The following is a 17689-nucleotide window of genomic DNA, read 5'->3' on the forward strand; positions in this document are numbered from 1 at the left end:
ACTTCCAAGCAGATTACTATAAGAATCTGAAGGATCGAAGAGGAATTTTCCAAATCGATATCCAAGAAGGATTACCTCGGGTAGGGTCCAAACAAGGATCGAAGAGGAATAAGAGTTGAACAAGGTAGAAAAATTTTTACAGGTTGAGCACTGAAAAGTGCTGTTTAAATTTGTTGTAGCTTTAGGTAGTAGTAACACTTCCTTCAGCAAAAAGCAAATAGATCCGCACGGCAAGAGAGCACGATGCGGACTGATTTCTGAAGCTTCTAGTCTTAGAGTTACCTCTATGGAGTTACCTCTTTGCAGAGCTGCCAGGTGGTTTTATAAAAAATCTGTATCCACTCTATTAAAAAATCTGTATTTTCTGTATTGACGATTTTTTTCTTAATTAATCATGTTTTGTTGTTTTACAAATACAGTGCATACAAAATAACCATAAAAAGTGCTTAACCACCTATTCGGGCTATCGTACTAACCATACGGGATATAATTGCGCCATTTGTGATATCGTCCGTACTTATTTATAAGAGTGATATGAAGCCGTTTGAAAATGTATGGAGATTTTAGTTTCTATTCATTATCTTCCTGATAAGCAGTTTTAAATGCAAAAAAGTGCACGAGTTCATTACTATTTGATATTTTTAATATAGATGAATACAATTAATTACATCATTTGTGTGGTAGTTACACCGAAAAGTCGAGAGATGTCGCCCCGCCAGTGCTGGTAAAATCATTGCAGTATGAAGAATACCAGAAAATCCGCAATTTCTTACGAAATACATTTTCAATGCAAGTAAAATGTTTACGAGTACTTGTATTTGTACCATTTTAATGTGCTCGGGCACTTTTCTTGTATTTAACATACATGCTTATATTGGAAATATTCAATTAATACTGTAAATCCCCATACAATCTCAAATCGTTTACTACCAGCTCCATATGCATCCGAAAGCGGTTGGTCCTCTGGTTTTGAATGCTGTCAAAAACACTATAACATGATTACCCGCATAGAAAAATACCATTTCTAGAACAGTTCAAACTTCACTGACACCTTACTAGCTATGTTAACTTTTCACAAAATAGTTTTGTTATGGTTTATGGAATGTAATAAACATTAAAGAAACACTACTTTCAACTGTTACAGTTTCTGGTATGTTTCAGCTAAATTTTGTTACGGTTGATCAACTATACTGAACTGTTACAAAACATTACGAATAAAAGTTGTAAACAACTTGTACAACGCTTACGTGTTTCGATTATGGTTGCTTTATGTTTTTACAATTTGTACAAACAGAAGAAAACGCTTTTGATTGAAACGGTGCTCGTGAGTTCATTGTGTTGTTTTGTTCGTTATTTTATTTTTAAAACCCTTGGTAATATTAGCTTAAAGCATAAAATATTTCTTAAAAGCGCATGCATTTTCTACACAAATATTCAGGGCTAACAGCGGTTTACATGTGAAGGAGATTTCGATGTTGGTGGCTCACATCATCCAAAAAGGAAATCGAAGCAGGTACGTTATGCCGGGGCCTTTTTATCTTCCAGAAATGGAATGGAGTTTGTTTTGCAGGGCAAATTCATTTATCTATTCATTTTATATTAGATCAATAAACATGTTACCAAGAGCAAGGGAGGTGTCCACAAAAAGAAATCTTGTAAATCACATTAAAATTAAAGAACAACCCATGATGGCTGTATTCCGGATAAGCTACGACAGTATTTATTATAACGTCAATAAGTATAGTAATTTATACCATTTCATAGTATATCATGAAGTTAACAACAATGGTTGGTTCTAAACCGTACTACCTTATTCGAAAGTTAATGGAAATAGTTTCACATATCCAACTAGAACCTTTTCTGATGTGGTAAGGCTATAGTTGTTTTGCTAAAAATGTATGAGAAAAAGCGAGATTTCGTATGGTGAACGTTCTTAACCACCCATTGTTCATATGGTTGGGTCTTCGAAAACCTTAATCAATATGGTCAAAACTTTATCTAGGTATGGTTTGATTAAAGTTGACTGAACCTTTCTCATTATGGTTTTCAGAGGAAGATAAACCATTTTTAATGTCGTAATCGTATGGTTGTGATTTATGCGGGTAATTGTGGTGACAGTCGTCCATACTTTTATCACAGACAAACAGACATAACACTCGCAAGTTTTTTATCAAACAAGCATTTAACGGACAATTTAAAAGTATCGTAGTTGGTAGTACCGCCACCTGTGGCGCGCCTAGTCAATTCCCTTGCGTTTGACGTTTACACACTACCGCCATCTGTTCAGCATACTACCCACCACAATATATATAAACAGGTGGCGGTAATGTTTTAGCGACGATGTTTTACAGTGAGAAATATTCAATGTGTTATGTCTGTTTGTCTGTGCTTTTACTGTAGGGCTTTAGGCGAGAGTGGAATTACGCCCGGAGATTTGTTTTGGTCTTCTTTTTGTTCTTTGTTTACACGTGATATATCAATCGGATGCATTTCAAATTAACCTTGACATTTCAGTGTTACATCCACCTACCATTGTAAGCAGAGGAGACATAGAGGTGCATCTTATTATGTGTACAATATTTATAATTTTTATTGCATCCATTTAATTGTATTCCCTACAATGTTCCGATATACTTCATTTCACCATTACATATATTTACATTATATAAATAAATACTGGGTTGGGTGGGAGCATCAGGGTATCATTTGACCTGAAACTGGACGATGGAGTGGTATGACAACCGGAGTCTAGGAGGGAATAAACACTATCATTTTCTTTATCCTACCGATTCGATTGTGGTGGTGTAAATTCTACTCCAACAGTTTCAGTGAGATTGACGCACCCTTCTTAACAAACCATCCTGTAGGAAGCTTAATAAGTATTGCGAATTGTGTTATTCGATTTGTTGGATCGTATTGTTGGAAGGAGATTCTCAAATTCCCGTGGATTTCGCGTAAGTGTCTCTGCTTACGGGTCCACCCCCCCGTTTTTGGCCCTTCAAACAGCGATATTGTGAATTCAGATCGGTAGCTCAAATTGATCTTGCTATTAAGTGGAGCTGCATACAAGACAAGATCTTTGAAGGGATGGTGGCTACCTTACATACATACACATACATATATCAATCGGATGCATTTCAAATTAATCGGGCGTGACTAGATACCACCGACAAACCGACATGAATGACCATAGCAAAAACAATAAAATTTCTGACCAAAGCACACTACTGACATCTAACTCCGTGTCCGCGGGAAATATTTAGCTAAGCCATGAACCGCATGCAAAAGTTATGAATTGGTTCATGTCTGATCTATTCTGGACAAATTATTTATTATCTAGATCAAAAAATTCTATGGTTTTGACAGTTCGGATCACTGCACACTTAAATCGGCCGTTTATGATTTTCGGGCATAAGTCAGAATTAAGTGTCATGTCGGTTTGCCGGTGTAGATACTACAAAATCAGTACGTTTGGCATATTAAAAGAATATAATTCGTACACGCTTAGATTTTTTTGCCGAGATGGGCATCACCGAGCAGCTCGGCAATCTATTTGGCTGGATATCTGCAGTGAAAAATTTGCCGGGAATTTTGCCGAGATCTCGGCTAACAAACATAAATTTTGCTGAGATCTCAGTAAAAATAAATGCCGAGCCAATGGTGCCAATCTCGGCAAAAAAAAATCTTAGTGTGTAGTTCTGGTACCGACAAAGTTCTGGTGCAAGGTGTAACAACCAGATGCATCATAGAGTTGAAAATTAGAAATACGCCATGTAAAAGGCGAGGTAAAAGGAAACGTTTTTGATGATTTGAAATGATATTTTCTGCTACTTTTTCGTGTTTATCGAGTACTACACACTTAGTTTTTTCTACCGAGCTCAGCTGTACAAATCTCCGCAAAAAATGTTTTACTGAGATCTCAGCAAACATTTAATTTGTTTGCTGAGATTCAGCCACCGACAAACCGACATGAAAGACCATAGCAAAAACAATAAAATTTCTGACCAAAGCACACTACTGACATCTGGCTCCACACACTTAATTTTTTTCGCCGAGATTCCAACAGCCGAGTAGTACTGCAATTTATTTTGCTGAGATTCAGTAAAAAAATTGCCGAAACTCAGCAAACAAATATCATTTTGCTGAGATATCAGCTAACAAACAGATATTTTGCTGATATATCAGCGAAAGTAAATGCCGAGGTAATCGGCTGTTGGAGATTTTACCGAGCTGGATTAAGTGTGCATGTTCGCGGAAAATATTTATTTAGTTTTTATTTATTTTTTATCTAGATCAAAAAATTCTATGGTTTTGACAGTTCGAATCACTGCACACTTAAATCGGCCGTTTACGATTTTCGGGCATAAGTCAGAATTAAGTGTCGGTTTGTCGGTGATTCAGCTAAGCATTATCCGAGCCTGTCACTTTTGCTGAGATCTCAGTGAAACCTATTTTTGCCGAGATTTGCACAGCCGAGCTCGGTAGAAAAAAAAACTAAGTTTGTAGGTGAACTGCTCGGAGTATGCTTTAAAATTACTATCAAGTAAGAAACTGATCAATATCAAGTAAACCGTCAAATACGCTTTAGCTGCTTTTCCTCAGACCCGTTTATTTTGATGTTTAAGTTTTCTTTGCTGAAGATGTTTACAATCACTACTGATTATTGCAATGAATCGAGATTCTTGTCAGGATGCCATTAGAATGCCCTTGGTATACTCTTCATATTTTTTAGGAAGTCTTCAGAATTATTTTCAGAATTCCCTTTAAATTGTCGTCAAAATTCAATTACCGTTGGATTTTTCTCAAAATTCTTTTAGAGTTCTCCTCAAATCCCCATGGAACTGTGCTGAGACGTTCTGAGGCTGTGTAACAATTTTCACTTAAATTTGGTCAGTGGATAGTTTTCAAATAACCCTGTTATTCCACCAGACTTATTTCTGCCAGATAAAGAATCCATTTTGACAAACACCTTCTTGAAAATCGACCGATCAACAGCAGAGGGACTTTACATTTTAATTTATTTTCGAAGTGTCAAATTTAAATAAGTGAAAATTCACCTAACGTATGATTTTACATAAGAAAAATCAACTTAAGTTGAACACTAGGTTGAACCACAGACAAACAGACATAACACTGGCAATTTGTTCATCGAACACGCACTTAACGGACAATTTTTTTAGTTGGTAGTACCGCCACCTGTTGCGCGCATAGTATACTCAGTATACTCAACAGATGGTGGTAGTGTTTTAGCGACGATGTCTTATATTGAATAATATTCAATGTTTTATGTCTGTTTGTCTGTGGTTGAAAATTTGTATGTACACACACATAAATTAAAAAAAAAACACATTGGTGGAATTAAAAGTTTGCGTTGGTTCTTTTTGGTACAAAATCTTCAGCATTCAAAACAAAAGTCAGTCAACTGTTAATTCTAGCGGCGCCGGTGGTGTAGTGGTAAGCGTGATTGCCTCTCACCCCAGCAGGCCTGGGTTCAATCCCAGTCGGCGCCGCCGGGATGTTCTGAGGCATAACATCTCTGATTCCTAAGCCTTCGTAAAGCCGTTGGTCCTCGGTTCATGAGTTGATGGGTCGATAGGTAGGGTCCAGGTGTGGGAGCTGCCTCTCTGCCAAGGAAAAAAAAAACTGTTAATTCAAAAGTTGCTCGCTCCCTACTTTTAAAAGTTATGCAAATATTGTAGCTCTAAAAATAATGCGATTTCAAATTAGTTTCCCAGATTTTGTAGTTTCTGCGGTTGATGGTTACCCAAGTAACCAAAAGTTCGGATAACAGGGCCTTTTATGGCTTAAGCAGCTAAGTGGATGTGGATGTATAGCATTCCAAGCAGCTTCATTTTTAAGTCGTTAAATGAACTTGAAAGTTCCCGATACATCATCGCATAGCATTCTAAGCAGCTTCTGGCGGAACTTGTGCAGCACCTTTTGAAAAAAAAAAGATATGTGTCCTCTATTACAGATCGAATTATCATATTCATGTCTTCTCATACTTATGTTGCACTATTTATGAATGTTGTTTGTAAATTTAGTGTCTTATTTATGATCATGTATTATTATTATTAGAGCTGCTTGAAGAATTGAACCCAGTCCTCCTGCGTGAAAGCTTCAGCACGAACCACTACGGCATCTGAAATATATGAAAATAGGCTGTGATTTCAGCTACTGTTGAGGTGTTCAGTGCTTGTTACCATCAGGGATGCCAAGGGTGTTGCTAGAAATCACCTAGGAATAGGTTGCCAAGGCAGTTTGTGTTGATTCCGCTCCTTTTTTATATTAGACCCTCTCTAATAGTTACCACCAGTGATGTCGGCTGACTGACTTGAGCATGCAACACAACACTTCGATGAATTTAAAATTGGAGTTTGCTCGGGTAGTATTTCAAGACACTCGTGGCGCAGTGGTAAGCGCTCGTAGCTCGCATGCGAAATACATAGGTTCGAATCCAAAAAATTCTCTTTTATTTTTTTTATATCGGATTGAAAATTGATGCATTGCATAAATATAAGGAGAATGCTTTACTTGAACCTTTTAGATTTCTGTAAATAAAAAACTGTTACAAACAAAGCCTTCGGTGAATTGTTTTATGTGGGGTACTATAGAACTTCTTACAAAACTTTGATGCGGCAAATTTGCAGCCTTGTCTAGAGATCTTAAGAAGTGCTGTTAGGAATATAGTTTGAACTTCAAAATGCTAAAAGTACGAATGGGTACTTTTTGGACCCTGAAACTGCTCCTGTGATCCCTTCGCAGTAATAAAGTTCTGTTGGAACTTTATTTGAACTTTATGGGACTTGAAAGTTCTGTTGGCACTTTATGGGACTTGAAAGTTCTGTTGGAACTTTATTTGAACTTTATGAAACTTGAAAGTTCTGTCAGAACTTTATTCGAACTTTATGGAACTTGAAGGTTCTGTCGGAACTTTATTTGAACTTTATGGAACTTGGAAGAGTTGAATGCGGAACTTTTGGTTACTTGGGTAATTTTAAATTTATACACACTTAGATTTTTTGCCAAGATTGGCACCACCGAGCAGCTCGGCATTTTATTTTGCTGGATCTCAGTGAAAAACTTGCCGAGATTCAGCAAAAATTATGTTTGTTAACTGAGCTCTCGGTAAAATTACCATTTGTTAGCTGAATCTCGGCAAGTTTTTCCCTGACATCTGGCAAAATAAAATGCTGAGCTGCTCGGTGGTGCCCATCTAAAATCTAAGGCAAAAAATCTAAGTATTGGCAGATGGAAAATCGACTTGAGAATGTATGGCAGAATTCAGATTTAAATAAAAATATCAAAAATTGTGCAATTTGTTTCGATATATTATATCTACATAATGTCACTATTATGCCATGGATACACTTGTATAGTATTCATAACTTATTTTACACATAATTTATGTTGACCCGGACCTTATACAAACGTCATTGGTTCAAATTAGCCTATAGTTTCTAAATAAAGTTTTCTTTGCATGTTTACGGTTCAGAGTAGGAGAGACTTGTTCTAGTTTATTAAGTTACCAATAACATTTGACAACTATTTAGTTGAACATTTATGAAATATATATATTTTGTTTGGCTTGTCGCGAACTATATTATAATGCTTCAGTAAGTAGCAGAAAACCATGGAAAACTATTCAACGATTATTTTACGTTATTTACATTTTAAGAAAAAAAAATCAAATACGTCATAAACACATTTGGTATCCAAACTTTGCATTAACCTAAAACAATAGCTTCTCGAAATCTTCCTTCTCTGTGGAAGTTTTGGAAACCATTCACAAAATCATCGAATCACTCCCACGTCCAGCACTACTTTCGCCGTTTGTTGATTCCTCCTTGTGCCTCCGGTTCTTTGACTGCCTTCCGTTTTTTAGTTTCGACCCGCTTCTCTTCGACGGCAGGTTCGTCACCAGAGCTGCCGGATTCTTCCGTAGAGCTCGAATTCTTTCCCTGCGCTTCACGATAAGCCGGATTCAGCTTCACCGATCCGATAAGCACGCTGGCCCGACCTGCGGTCTTCAGCAACATCTTTCGCTTGATGGCACTTTCCAACGTCGGTCGGAGCTGGTCCTTGAGTTCCTTCTTTCGTACGCCGTGTTTCTCCTTAAGGTACGTCTTGATCTTTTGGATCGAGATACCCTTCACTTGGTTTTCTGAAGGTACCTTCCGTACCGCTTCCAAGACCATTTGCAGCATCCGTTTCAAGGTGCCATCTTTGGACTTGGTGCTGCTCGCTGCAACTGGTGTGCTTGTGGTGATGCTTATGGGTTCCACAACCACACCAACGGAGCCGTCTTCCTTCGGTTGGCCGTGTTCGAGCTCCTCCTCGGAGGAACTGGTTCCCGAGAGCGGTGACATGGCAGAATTGGTGAAGGTAGGCTATGAAGGGGGGAAACAGGCAGTCAGTATTTGGTCAGTCAAATGAGAATATTTTCGGGGCTTCGGGTTGTTGGTTCATGGGGTGGAAGTGCTGGGACACACACACACATGTTTTTATCTAGATTTTGCATAAATGTTGGGGTTAAATTGTTCATAAAAGTTAATGCCTCTAGGTGTGGATAAGCATAATTGATCTAGATCAAAATAATTTCCAGTCTGCAGAATTTGTATTAGCCGGCGCCGGTGGTGTAGTGGTAAGCGTGACTGCTTTCTCACCCCAATGGGTCTGGGTTCAATCCCAGCCGAGGTCGGTTGGATTTTTCTGAGGCATACAAATCTCTGGTCACGTCTTCCTTCGGAAGGGAAGTAAAGCCGTTGGTCCCGCCCCATGTATGTGTGTTGAATGGGTGCGATATCCTACGCAGGTGTGGAAGCTGCCTTCCTGCACATTCGATTGCCGTCAATGGATGGCAATCGATGTCCGTCGGTGATTGGCACTAGATTGCGGAACAGAGACCGACGTTAAATAAAGGAAAGAAAAGAAGAATTTGTATTGAATGTGTGATTAGCGTTTCCACGCCATATATATTGCGCATTGCACACATTATAAGTGTGGTTATAAGAGCAAAAACGCTAATAAAAGGGCACTTTTACGTTACATTTTGTAAATGTTTAGACGCACTTATTTTTGTCTCATAACAAAAGAGCGCGCTGAAGACACCAAGACGATATACATCAAAGCACACTTTTGTTAGTGATTCGACACTTTTGAGAAGTCCAGTTTCAACTGCCGAATACATTACTCATTGAAAAAAAAAATTACTAGGAAGAAAACTACGTGGTTTATTATCATATGAAACCACAATTTTTAATCTTAGTTCGATTAATGGAAAAGCCGCTCTAAAAGTTTAATTATTTTTCGGCCTTGATTACCTTAAATTGTTTATATCAATGAACCCCAATGAGCGCAAGCATGATCGAAGAGTTTGCTTGTACTGTATAGACCCTGGAAAAAGTTGCACATTGTAGACAAAATGCACGCATATATGGAAAATATGAAATCATTTAGTGGAGCTAAATATGATAATTACTAATATTTAGACTTAATCTAGTCTGTTGATGTATTCAGGAAGTTAATTCAGGCGTCATTTTTCACTAAGCGAACCTTCCGCTTGTAGTTTTTGTTTATTGTTAAATTGGAGCAATAATAGTTACTTACCGAGATATCCACAAACTAGTAAAACAGGCAGTTGTCACTGGAACACTCCATATATGACGACTGGCTACAGTGGAATGAGCTCGCTTTTGTTGAAAATGAACGTTGAACCTCTCATAGTTCAATTGTTATTGCAAAAACAATAGGTGCTATAAAATTGAACTTCTATGGTAGAGGGCCCTATGCCAGTTCAGGACTGGTAATATTATTGAAATGCTGATTATTTTAAATAGATGTCTGAGATCAAACATTGTACATTTGAAAGCCTCGTAGGGCTACAAACGACTGTAAACTCAAGCACGGGATTTTTCATAAGAACTTTAATTGAGAACTAAAATGATTCTTCAAGATGTGAAGTGCCATACTGCAAAATATATAACCGTTGAAAGTTATCCCTAGTAATAATAACCATAAGAAAGAGCTTAACGATGTGTTAGGGTATCATCCAAACCATTTGTGGGATAGTTCTACCATCCGGGTTACCGTTCGTTTATGGTATTTGTTTATTAAAGATGATTTACTTCATGCTTGGAATAGAGTCTCGGGAGGGCCAAGCCGTCCGACACATTATTTAAACAATCTAAATTTTATTAATCTTTTAATTTTGTCGAACATTTTAATGGAATCCCTTTCTAAAGAGCTTTTTGAGTGTGTTGATTTATTTCCTTTTAATTCCGTTATAATTGCTTGCCTTTTGACAGATGCGGGTATTTCGTCTAATGCTTGCAGACTTCATCAGTGCCAAGTGGTGTTGAGTAAATACTTGGTACTGATGAGGTCTTCAAGTAATAGACGAAATACGCGTAGGTATCTGTCAAAAGATGAGCAATAATAAAGGAATTAAAAGGAAATGAATCAACAGACTCAAAAAGCTCTTCATCAATTTTATGGTTTAACCATTGCTTTAGATTTTCTGACTCCAGTTTGGAAAATGATGGATCAATAATACATATTTCAGTGGTACCGGTGATGTAGTGGTAAATGTGATTACCTCTCATCCCAGCAGGCCTGGGTTCAATCCCAGTCGGCACCGCCGGGATGTTCTGAGGCATAACATCACTGATCACGCCTTCCTTGGGGGAAGTAAAGCCATTGGTCCCCGGTTCGTGAGTTGATGGGTCGATCGGTAGGGTCCAGATGTGGGAGCTGCCTTCCTGGCGTTGGTAACATTGGTGCTCAGCACGGAAAACAAGATCGACGGAAAACAAATTAAGGAAAAATACATATTTCAAATTCAAATGATTATTGCATCCGCCTTCAAAAAATTACATTGCAATTGCACTACAATGCTTAATTGTAGGCTTATTGTTCAAATAGCAATCGATGGTTTGAATACAAATAGAGAAACCCCAAATCTCAATAAACATAAAAAAATCTATTGCAGGTATTTTGCCCAACCAATCCTGCTATAAGCAGAATGCATTTAATAACAATGTTACTTCCATTTGATTTATCACGCACAATGAACGAAACTAGAGGGAAGAGAACTACTTTGGCCTAATGGCCCATTTTGGGCCTATCAAGCAGAAAACATCAACTAAATCCATGATTTCAGATTTAACAAGACAGTTATGTGTTTGGTACGATACTATAGCTCAAAAGCTACCGAACGAAGTCAATGATAACGAGTGATATGATTGTTTGCACCGATTATTTAAAAAAACATAAGAAGCGCTCCGATCGAATCAATTTTTGTCCTCATCCGATAGGCCAAAGTGAATCCAATGGCGTTTGAATGGCGTTCCAATGCGTTGGGCTGATTTTAGAATTCGTAGGCCGAGTTTGGGAGTTTGAGAAGCAGTGTTAGATTTTTAACAATATCTCAACAATGTGATTCTCTTTATCAGATCATACGATACGTACGGAAAGGTAAATCAATTTAGAAGCCATCTGCAGTGAAAACATTCCATTGTGTGAAAAAATTCTACTCGAAAAATAGTGGCAAAGGGCGGATTGTGCTTAGTAGGCCCAAAATTAAATCTATTAGCCCTATACTTAATTTACAGAACTTTTGCAGATGAGATGGGGGAAATGTCTCTAATGTTGGCCTATGGATCTAAGATTGGACCCATCGCTAAAAATCTGTATCTAGATGAACGCGTCAATGGATATTTTTGGTTGCTATTGAAAATTTAGTCGATTGCTGAATTTATGTATGGGCCCAAATGAGGGACGCTTAGGCCGACGTTACATACATTTCCCCTATGTCTTGTTTCATTTTCATTTCCTCGATCATCACTCCCAGGTATTTCAATACACAGTTCAAGGATATGACCTGCTCCCCGATCATGTCGATCGCCTCGGCCGCCAACATTTCCGCATCTTCCAGTGCGTCGCCTGTTACCGTCAAGACGACATCAACATCAGTCATACATTCCGTAAGACAAACCACATAGGTCTTATAAGAATGCATAAACGGTATGTGTGCCCATTAAATGGGCCCCATTTATACATTTCATTTCGAGCTGAACGTTGCATTAGGTCCTTAGTAATATTGATCGACTAGCTTCGTCGACTTTCTCTTTCGTTAATAACTTGAGCACATAACCAAATAAATTACACGCAATTACGCACATAAATTCTAAATTATAAATGTTGCCTTCTGTCAAACGTATGGGATTGACATGGGGTTGCCAACCTCCTAGCGGAGGACTATCGTAAACTTGTTGACAATCGAAAAATTTCATAAGACATTATTAAAATCCAGTACATTTCCAATGATGAAGAGCCCAATATGATGAAAAATGTACAAAATTGTTACTTCATAACATGAAGCTTTAGTGTGATAATTTATAAGCTAGAGAATGGACTTAGAAGAGGGTAGGTAGATAGTTCTGTTAGAGTACGGCAGAATGGAAATAGAATAGAAGTTGAAAATGAGCGAAGGGCTATTAATGCGACAGTGCAAGTCAAACGCACACTTCTTTGCCTAATCCGTACGATGAACGCGGAGATTTGAAGTATGTCTTCAAATCTGCAGGCTAAAAGTGTGCGCTTGACTTTGCTCAAGTACTGTCTGCGGGTGAGGAATAGTTCTAGCGACGTTTCATCACTACCTAAAGCCCTCACAAGACTGCAACGCCTGTCATCTGCGAACGACTCGAGTGAAGTCAAATTTCTCTAGTGCTCTGGTGCTAATTTGACAGCTCCTACTTCTCAACTAAGATTAAAACGCTGTACAGCCTGGAGAGTTATAACAACAATCAATACGAAACTAACGATTTTAAATTGGCTCACCACTTTAGTAGCCTATTGGTCCCAAGCAAACGATTAACGTACCCTATTCTAGTTGAAATTCTATTACTACACTTGTTTTGTTTTGATTCGCTATGAAAGTTTGACAGATAACATCAGGGGTGTGTGGATTCATGCAGAACATGCAGGGGTGAGTGAAATAGCTTGGGACTACTTGGGACCGTTGTTCTGGTACTGAGTGAGCCATAAATAATAATGAATTTCTTCGGGACCCAGTGGTCTTAGAGTTACCTCTATGGTTTTAGTCCGGGAGTTAGAAGGTGATAGATCTACACGGACAGAAAATTGATTGCATTGAACCAAACAAAACTTTAGTTGTATTTAAACAAACAATTCTGGTTGAAATTATATTGCATTTTATTGTTTCTATAAAACTTATTCAAATAAACTCAACATAAGATTCTTTTTGTTTTAATAAGCCACTTTTCAATTGCAACTATTGTAAAAATAACAATATTCTATTATTAAGCCAACAATAGTTAATTTTAATTTAGCATTTATTTGCTGTGTCCATTCCCTGGGCCATGAATACAAAAATAACTACCAACCATTCCCTCGTTTTCACCCGGACAAAAATGTAAACAATAACAAAAATTTTCTCATTTGATTAAGTATTGTTTTTAATTGTGAATTTCGGGAAATAAGTACGAGATTTCCGAAAATCTTAAGACTTGAGGTAAGCAAGTAAGCTGCAGTTCAAGCTGCAGTTGTTAAATATAATCAATTTTTAAGTTTTTTTTTCCTTGATTTTTTTCCGTCGATCTTGTGTTCCGTACTGAGTACCAATGCTCCCGACGCCAGGAATGCACCTCCCACACCTGGACGCTACATATCGACCCATCAACTCATGAACCGGTGACCAACGGCTTTACTTCCCTTCCGAAGGAAGGCGTGATCAGTGATTTTATGCCTCAAAAATTCAATTGCAATTCTGTTTGTTGTCACAAAAAAAAAATCGACATTATTTTTGAATCAATAAACATATTGTTATTTCTACTGCGTGAATTGTCAGCCTTCATAAAATAAATTTGATTGAATCAACAAGAAATCTCTTTTAAAAACAAACATATTTTTCTTGTTGACCCAGCTGCCAAATTTGACAGCTTACGTCAAAACCATGAAAGCTCTTATAAATTCGAAAAGATTTTCTCTTTGATTTAACAATCCATGGGTTTTAAGGGACAATAATGCTGGATTGTTGAAACAATAATGATTTCTTTTTGCAGCCAAAACAAAATGAAATTCTTATTGCATTTACGTCAAATATTATTACGTTTAAAATATTTTTTTCTGCGTGTATTGCAGATCCAGTAACCCATTTCAGAATGTCTGGAGAGTCACGCCCATTCCGAGGTTACATTCACTCACAATAAACCCCGCATGTATGCATCAACATTAGCAAACACACTTCCTGTTTAGAAAATATTTTTTTCAACCCTGGCATGTATTTAGTTTAATTTTGATATTTAATTTGTAAACAAAAATATGGACAGTTCTTACCATATTCTGCTCTTCCGCTGCCGTTAATTGCTTCCTTTGGAATCCTTCAACTTTTTCTCTAACGCTTCGTATTTCATTCCGTGCTTCACCGGCAATTTCCTTCGGTAGATCGTCCTTGGTTGGTTCTAACATGATTTCGCCTTTTCCGGGTTTTTTTTTTCTTAAACCTTACCGCCATCTGTCGTATACACTGTGATGGGCAATACACTCAACAGATGGCTGTAGTGTGTAAACGTCAAACGCAAGGAAATTGATTGTGTTCGCCACAAGTGGCAGTACTACCAACTAAAAAACATTTAAAGTGACCGTTAAAAGCGATTTCGATGAACATTTTAAGAGTGTTATGTCTGATTGTATGTGATCATACCTTCACTATCGCAACTTCGGGTAATCCGTGAAAGTACTTACATTTTTCTCAAGCACTTTTGATCTAAATGCAATCACTCTCTCATACTCGAAATGTGCCACGACCAAATTGGAACAATGATCGAAGTGCAGGGTTTGCGATTTTCAGAGTTGGTTGGAAATGCTATCTAACATGAAGCTTTAGTGTGAAAATTTATTAGCTAGAGAATGGTCTTAGAAGAGGTCAGTCGTTGATTACTCACTTGCATTCTGAGCCGTTCCATCCTACTTGCATCCACATGGTTGATGATTTCCATGTTTCAAGCTATGATTTGATGAAACGTTTCGAATACGCCATTTTGAAGTCTTTTGAGAAATTCCAAATGGCCGAATTTGATCATAACAAACAATTATACAAAGTTTCATGTAAATCGCAGAGGGTAAAATCTGAAATTTTGCATTCCACCTGGAAATGCTCATTTTCATGGATCATATGATGATGGTCTTGATAAAACCTGGATTATCATAAGGAATTTTATTTGACTAACTGACTAACAACCAAGATAATCGATTATTTCCTGAAATTATTTTGTCTATATTTCATTACTAAATTATTTATCTTTTGGAGATGGGTCACCAGCAAAATATAGAATTTGCAAAAAATGCAACGATGAAAAAAAAAATTAGAATATGAGAAAAGTAAAAATGTGGATTCTCTCAGTCTAATGGTAGGGTTAACTACCCCATTTTCGGCCTATTAAACACAACCCACACTTAGTCTTTCTTAATCTAGCGCAGTTTAGCACCAAACGGAATGTTATTATTACTGATGGCTTCTAAATTTATTTACCTTTCCGTATGTACCTTAAGATTTGATAAAGAGAAACCAATCGTTGAGATATTGTCAAAAGTCTACCACTGCTTCTTGACGCCAAACTCGGCCTACGAATTCTAAACTTAGCCTAACGCATTGTAACGCCATTGAAACGCCAATGAATTCACTTCGGCCTATCGGATGAAGATAAAAATTGATTCGGTCGGAACGCTTCTTTTGTTTTTGAGAATTATGAGTTCAAACTTTCATATCACGTATTCTAATTAACTTCGTTCGGAAGCTTATTAACTAAAGTATCGTACCAAACGCATAATTGACTTATTAACTCTGAAATCATTGATTTATTTGAAGTTTTCTGCTCGTTAGGCCCAAAATGGGCGATTAGGCCGAAGTAGTTCTCTACCCAACTACTCCTAGACTGAGTAAATTTTTTGTTAATTTTCCTCGTAGATTTTTTAGGTTTTCCACAGGAAAACATGAGGCAAATTTACTCATCGCTGAGTTTCTGCACTTTTTGCTATTATGAGTAAACTGAATTCAAATTTGGATTCATCTCATTGGCCATGTGAATATAGAATTTTAAAATTTTATTTTGCGACATTATCTCTTCCATTTAATGTTGATTAGCTTTTAGCCAAGGAGGCATTATTTTAGAAGTTTTTCCTCTATATGATCATCTACCCTACTATCGTCGTTTATAGCAGATTGATCTCATCCATCATTGTTTCAGACCAGCATCAACACAATCAACATCACAATCCTTTGTGAGTCATCGAGCTAGGCTCAACCGATTGTTCCAACAGTCGGCGCCATCCGGTATCTAACGAAGCCCAATAGCAGTGCAATCGCGTGTGGTCTAAGATTGGTCCCTTCTCGTTGTGTAGAATTCATTTAGAATCATTGGAAAAACTTATCCGGACACCGGAAATCATCATGGGCTTAAACGATTCGTTCCAGCTGTGCAGTCTCGTGTTTAGCTTTCTGAAACTGTTCTACCTGACGGTGGTACTCTATCAGATTGTATTCTGCGACGGATGGAAATGTCGCGATGAAAGTATTCACGGTTTCTATTGTTTAGCCGCCATGTTGCTTCCAGATTAGTAATGAAAGTTTTTTCCCCGTACATACAGATTCGGTCCCCGCTACATTTCTAATCCTGTTGGTTATGATCTTCCCGGCCATGATGGTTACTGGAATTTTGAAGGTAGGAACTTACATGTCCATAAAAGATGTTTGCTAGTTTTCGTTTTTACACGTGGTTTGATGTGTTTTGTTCAGAAACCCTCCGTAGATGTATCGGTTTGTTTCGTAAGTAATTAAACTAACTAAATTTCCTCATAATGGCAGAAAAACCTTCGACTACTACGCATCTGCAAGGTGTACAACATTGTGGAAAAATCGGCCGTTATTTTTCTGCTGCTGGTGACGATCGTTCTGATGAACAGTGCCTACCGTGCGTACGTGCGATGGCATTTTGTAACCGAGCAGGAAGCCATATCCGTGGAGATGGCCTATGCGATGTTTGCTATTACCATCCTGCTAGCAACACGTAAGTTACTCTACCTTTCGTTGCTACGAGCCTCTTTTAAATTTTGACTTTTATTTTTCACAACAGTTTACATGATCTTCCGCAACTGGATGATCAACGGAACCATCGAATCTGTTAAGTGCGATCTCTACAGTTTGAATAGGGACAAGTATGTCATGCAGTACAATACCAGTCCATGATTTTTTGTTATTTTTTTTTCACGATGCCTCCGTGAAGCCTGCAATGTTATGTATTTTTTTTTACAACGTGTTTGAATGCTATTTACCTAATTTGCTCATTTTGATTTTGCCTAATGTAACCGAGCAGCAAGAAATCCAAAAATAAATACGAATTTTGTCAATGGAATGCTCCAACAAGTGATTTCCCTCTACATACTAGTGGAATGTATGCAACAAGCTTTCGATTGCCATCGCAACGATTAATGTTGTTTGTGTTGTCTAAAATGAACATAAACATCCATTCATTTCGGTGGTATCGCAGAAGTGCACCGTCCCAGTACGCGTGGTAGTAAACTGAAGAATGTAAACAAAATCAGGAATGACCGACTCACGTAGTGCCTACCATTCAGGCGCAAGCGCCCCCCATGAACAACTACTTCA

General features: G+C 37.7%; 2 protein-coding genes across 2 annotated transcripts; one reads left to right on the forward strand and one right to left on the reverse strand.

Moving 5' to 3' along the window:
• Nucleotides 1-7416: 7416 nt before the first annotated feature.
• LOC135703226 (uncharacterized) lies at nucleotides 7417-9689 on the reverse strand. Its single transcript, XM_065224348.1, has 2 exons — nucleotides 9610-9689; nucleotides 7417-8390 (listed from the first exon to the last, which is right to left on the reverse strand). Exon 2 carries the CDS (start codon nucleotides 8367-8369, stop codon nucleotides 7821-7823), a length of 549 nt encoding a protein of 182 aa, XP_065080420.1. The 5' UTR covers nucleotides 8370-8390; nucleotides 9610-9689; the 3' UTR covers nucleotides 7417-7820.
• A 6629-nt stretch (nucleotides 9690-16318) lies between these two features.
• Nucleotides 16319-17391, forward strand: LOC135703260 (uncharacterized). The gene is made up of 4 exons (XM_065224388.1): nucleotides 16319-16595; nucleotides 16672-16745; nucleotides 16889-17090; nucleotides 17157-17391. Exons 1-4 carry the CDS (start codon nucleotides 16475-16477, stop codon nucleotides 17267-17269), a joined length of 510 nt encoding a protein of 169 aa, XP_065080460.1. The 5' UTR covers nucleotides 16319-16474; the 3' UTR covers nucleotides 17270-17391.
• The last annotated feature ends 298 nt before the right edge of the window (nucleotides 17392-17689 follow it).

The sequence above is a fragment of the Ochlerotatus camptorhynchus genome, unplaced genomic scaffold (assembly GCF_037179485.1).
Source record: "Ochlerotatus camptorhynchus isolate MF236.1 unplaced genomic scaffold, CSIRO-AGI_Acam_v1.1 ptg000211l, whole genome shotgun sequence".
In the NCBI taxonomy this organism is placed as follows: domain Eukaryota; kingdom Metazoa; phylum Arthropoda; class Insecta; order Diptera; family Culicidae; genus Ochlerotatus; species Ochlerotatus camptorhynchus.

What these genes read in the sequence shown, in the direction of transcription:
- LOC135703260 (XM_065224388.1), top strand. Translation starts at nt 16,475, where the DNA reads ATGGGCTTAAACGATTCGTTCCAGCTGTGCAGTCTCGTGTTTAGCTTT. An exon ending in TGGTTACTGGAATTTTGAAG is followed by an intron (nt 16,746 to 16,888) that starts GTAGGAACTTAC and finishes TCATAATGGCAG; the next exon opens with AAAAACCTTCGACTACTACG. An exon ending in TACCATCCTGCTAGCAACAC is followed by an intron (nt 17,091 to 17,156) that starts GTAAGTTACTCT and finishes TTTTCACAACAG; the next exon opens with TTTACATGATCTTCCGCAAC.
- LOC135703226 (XM_065224348.1), bottom strand. Translation starts at nt 8,369, where the DNA reads ATGTCACCGCTCTCGGGAACCAGTTCCTCCGAGGAGGAGCTCGAACAC.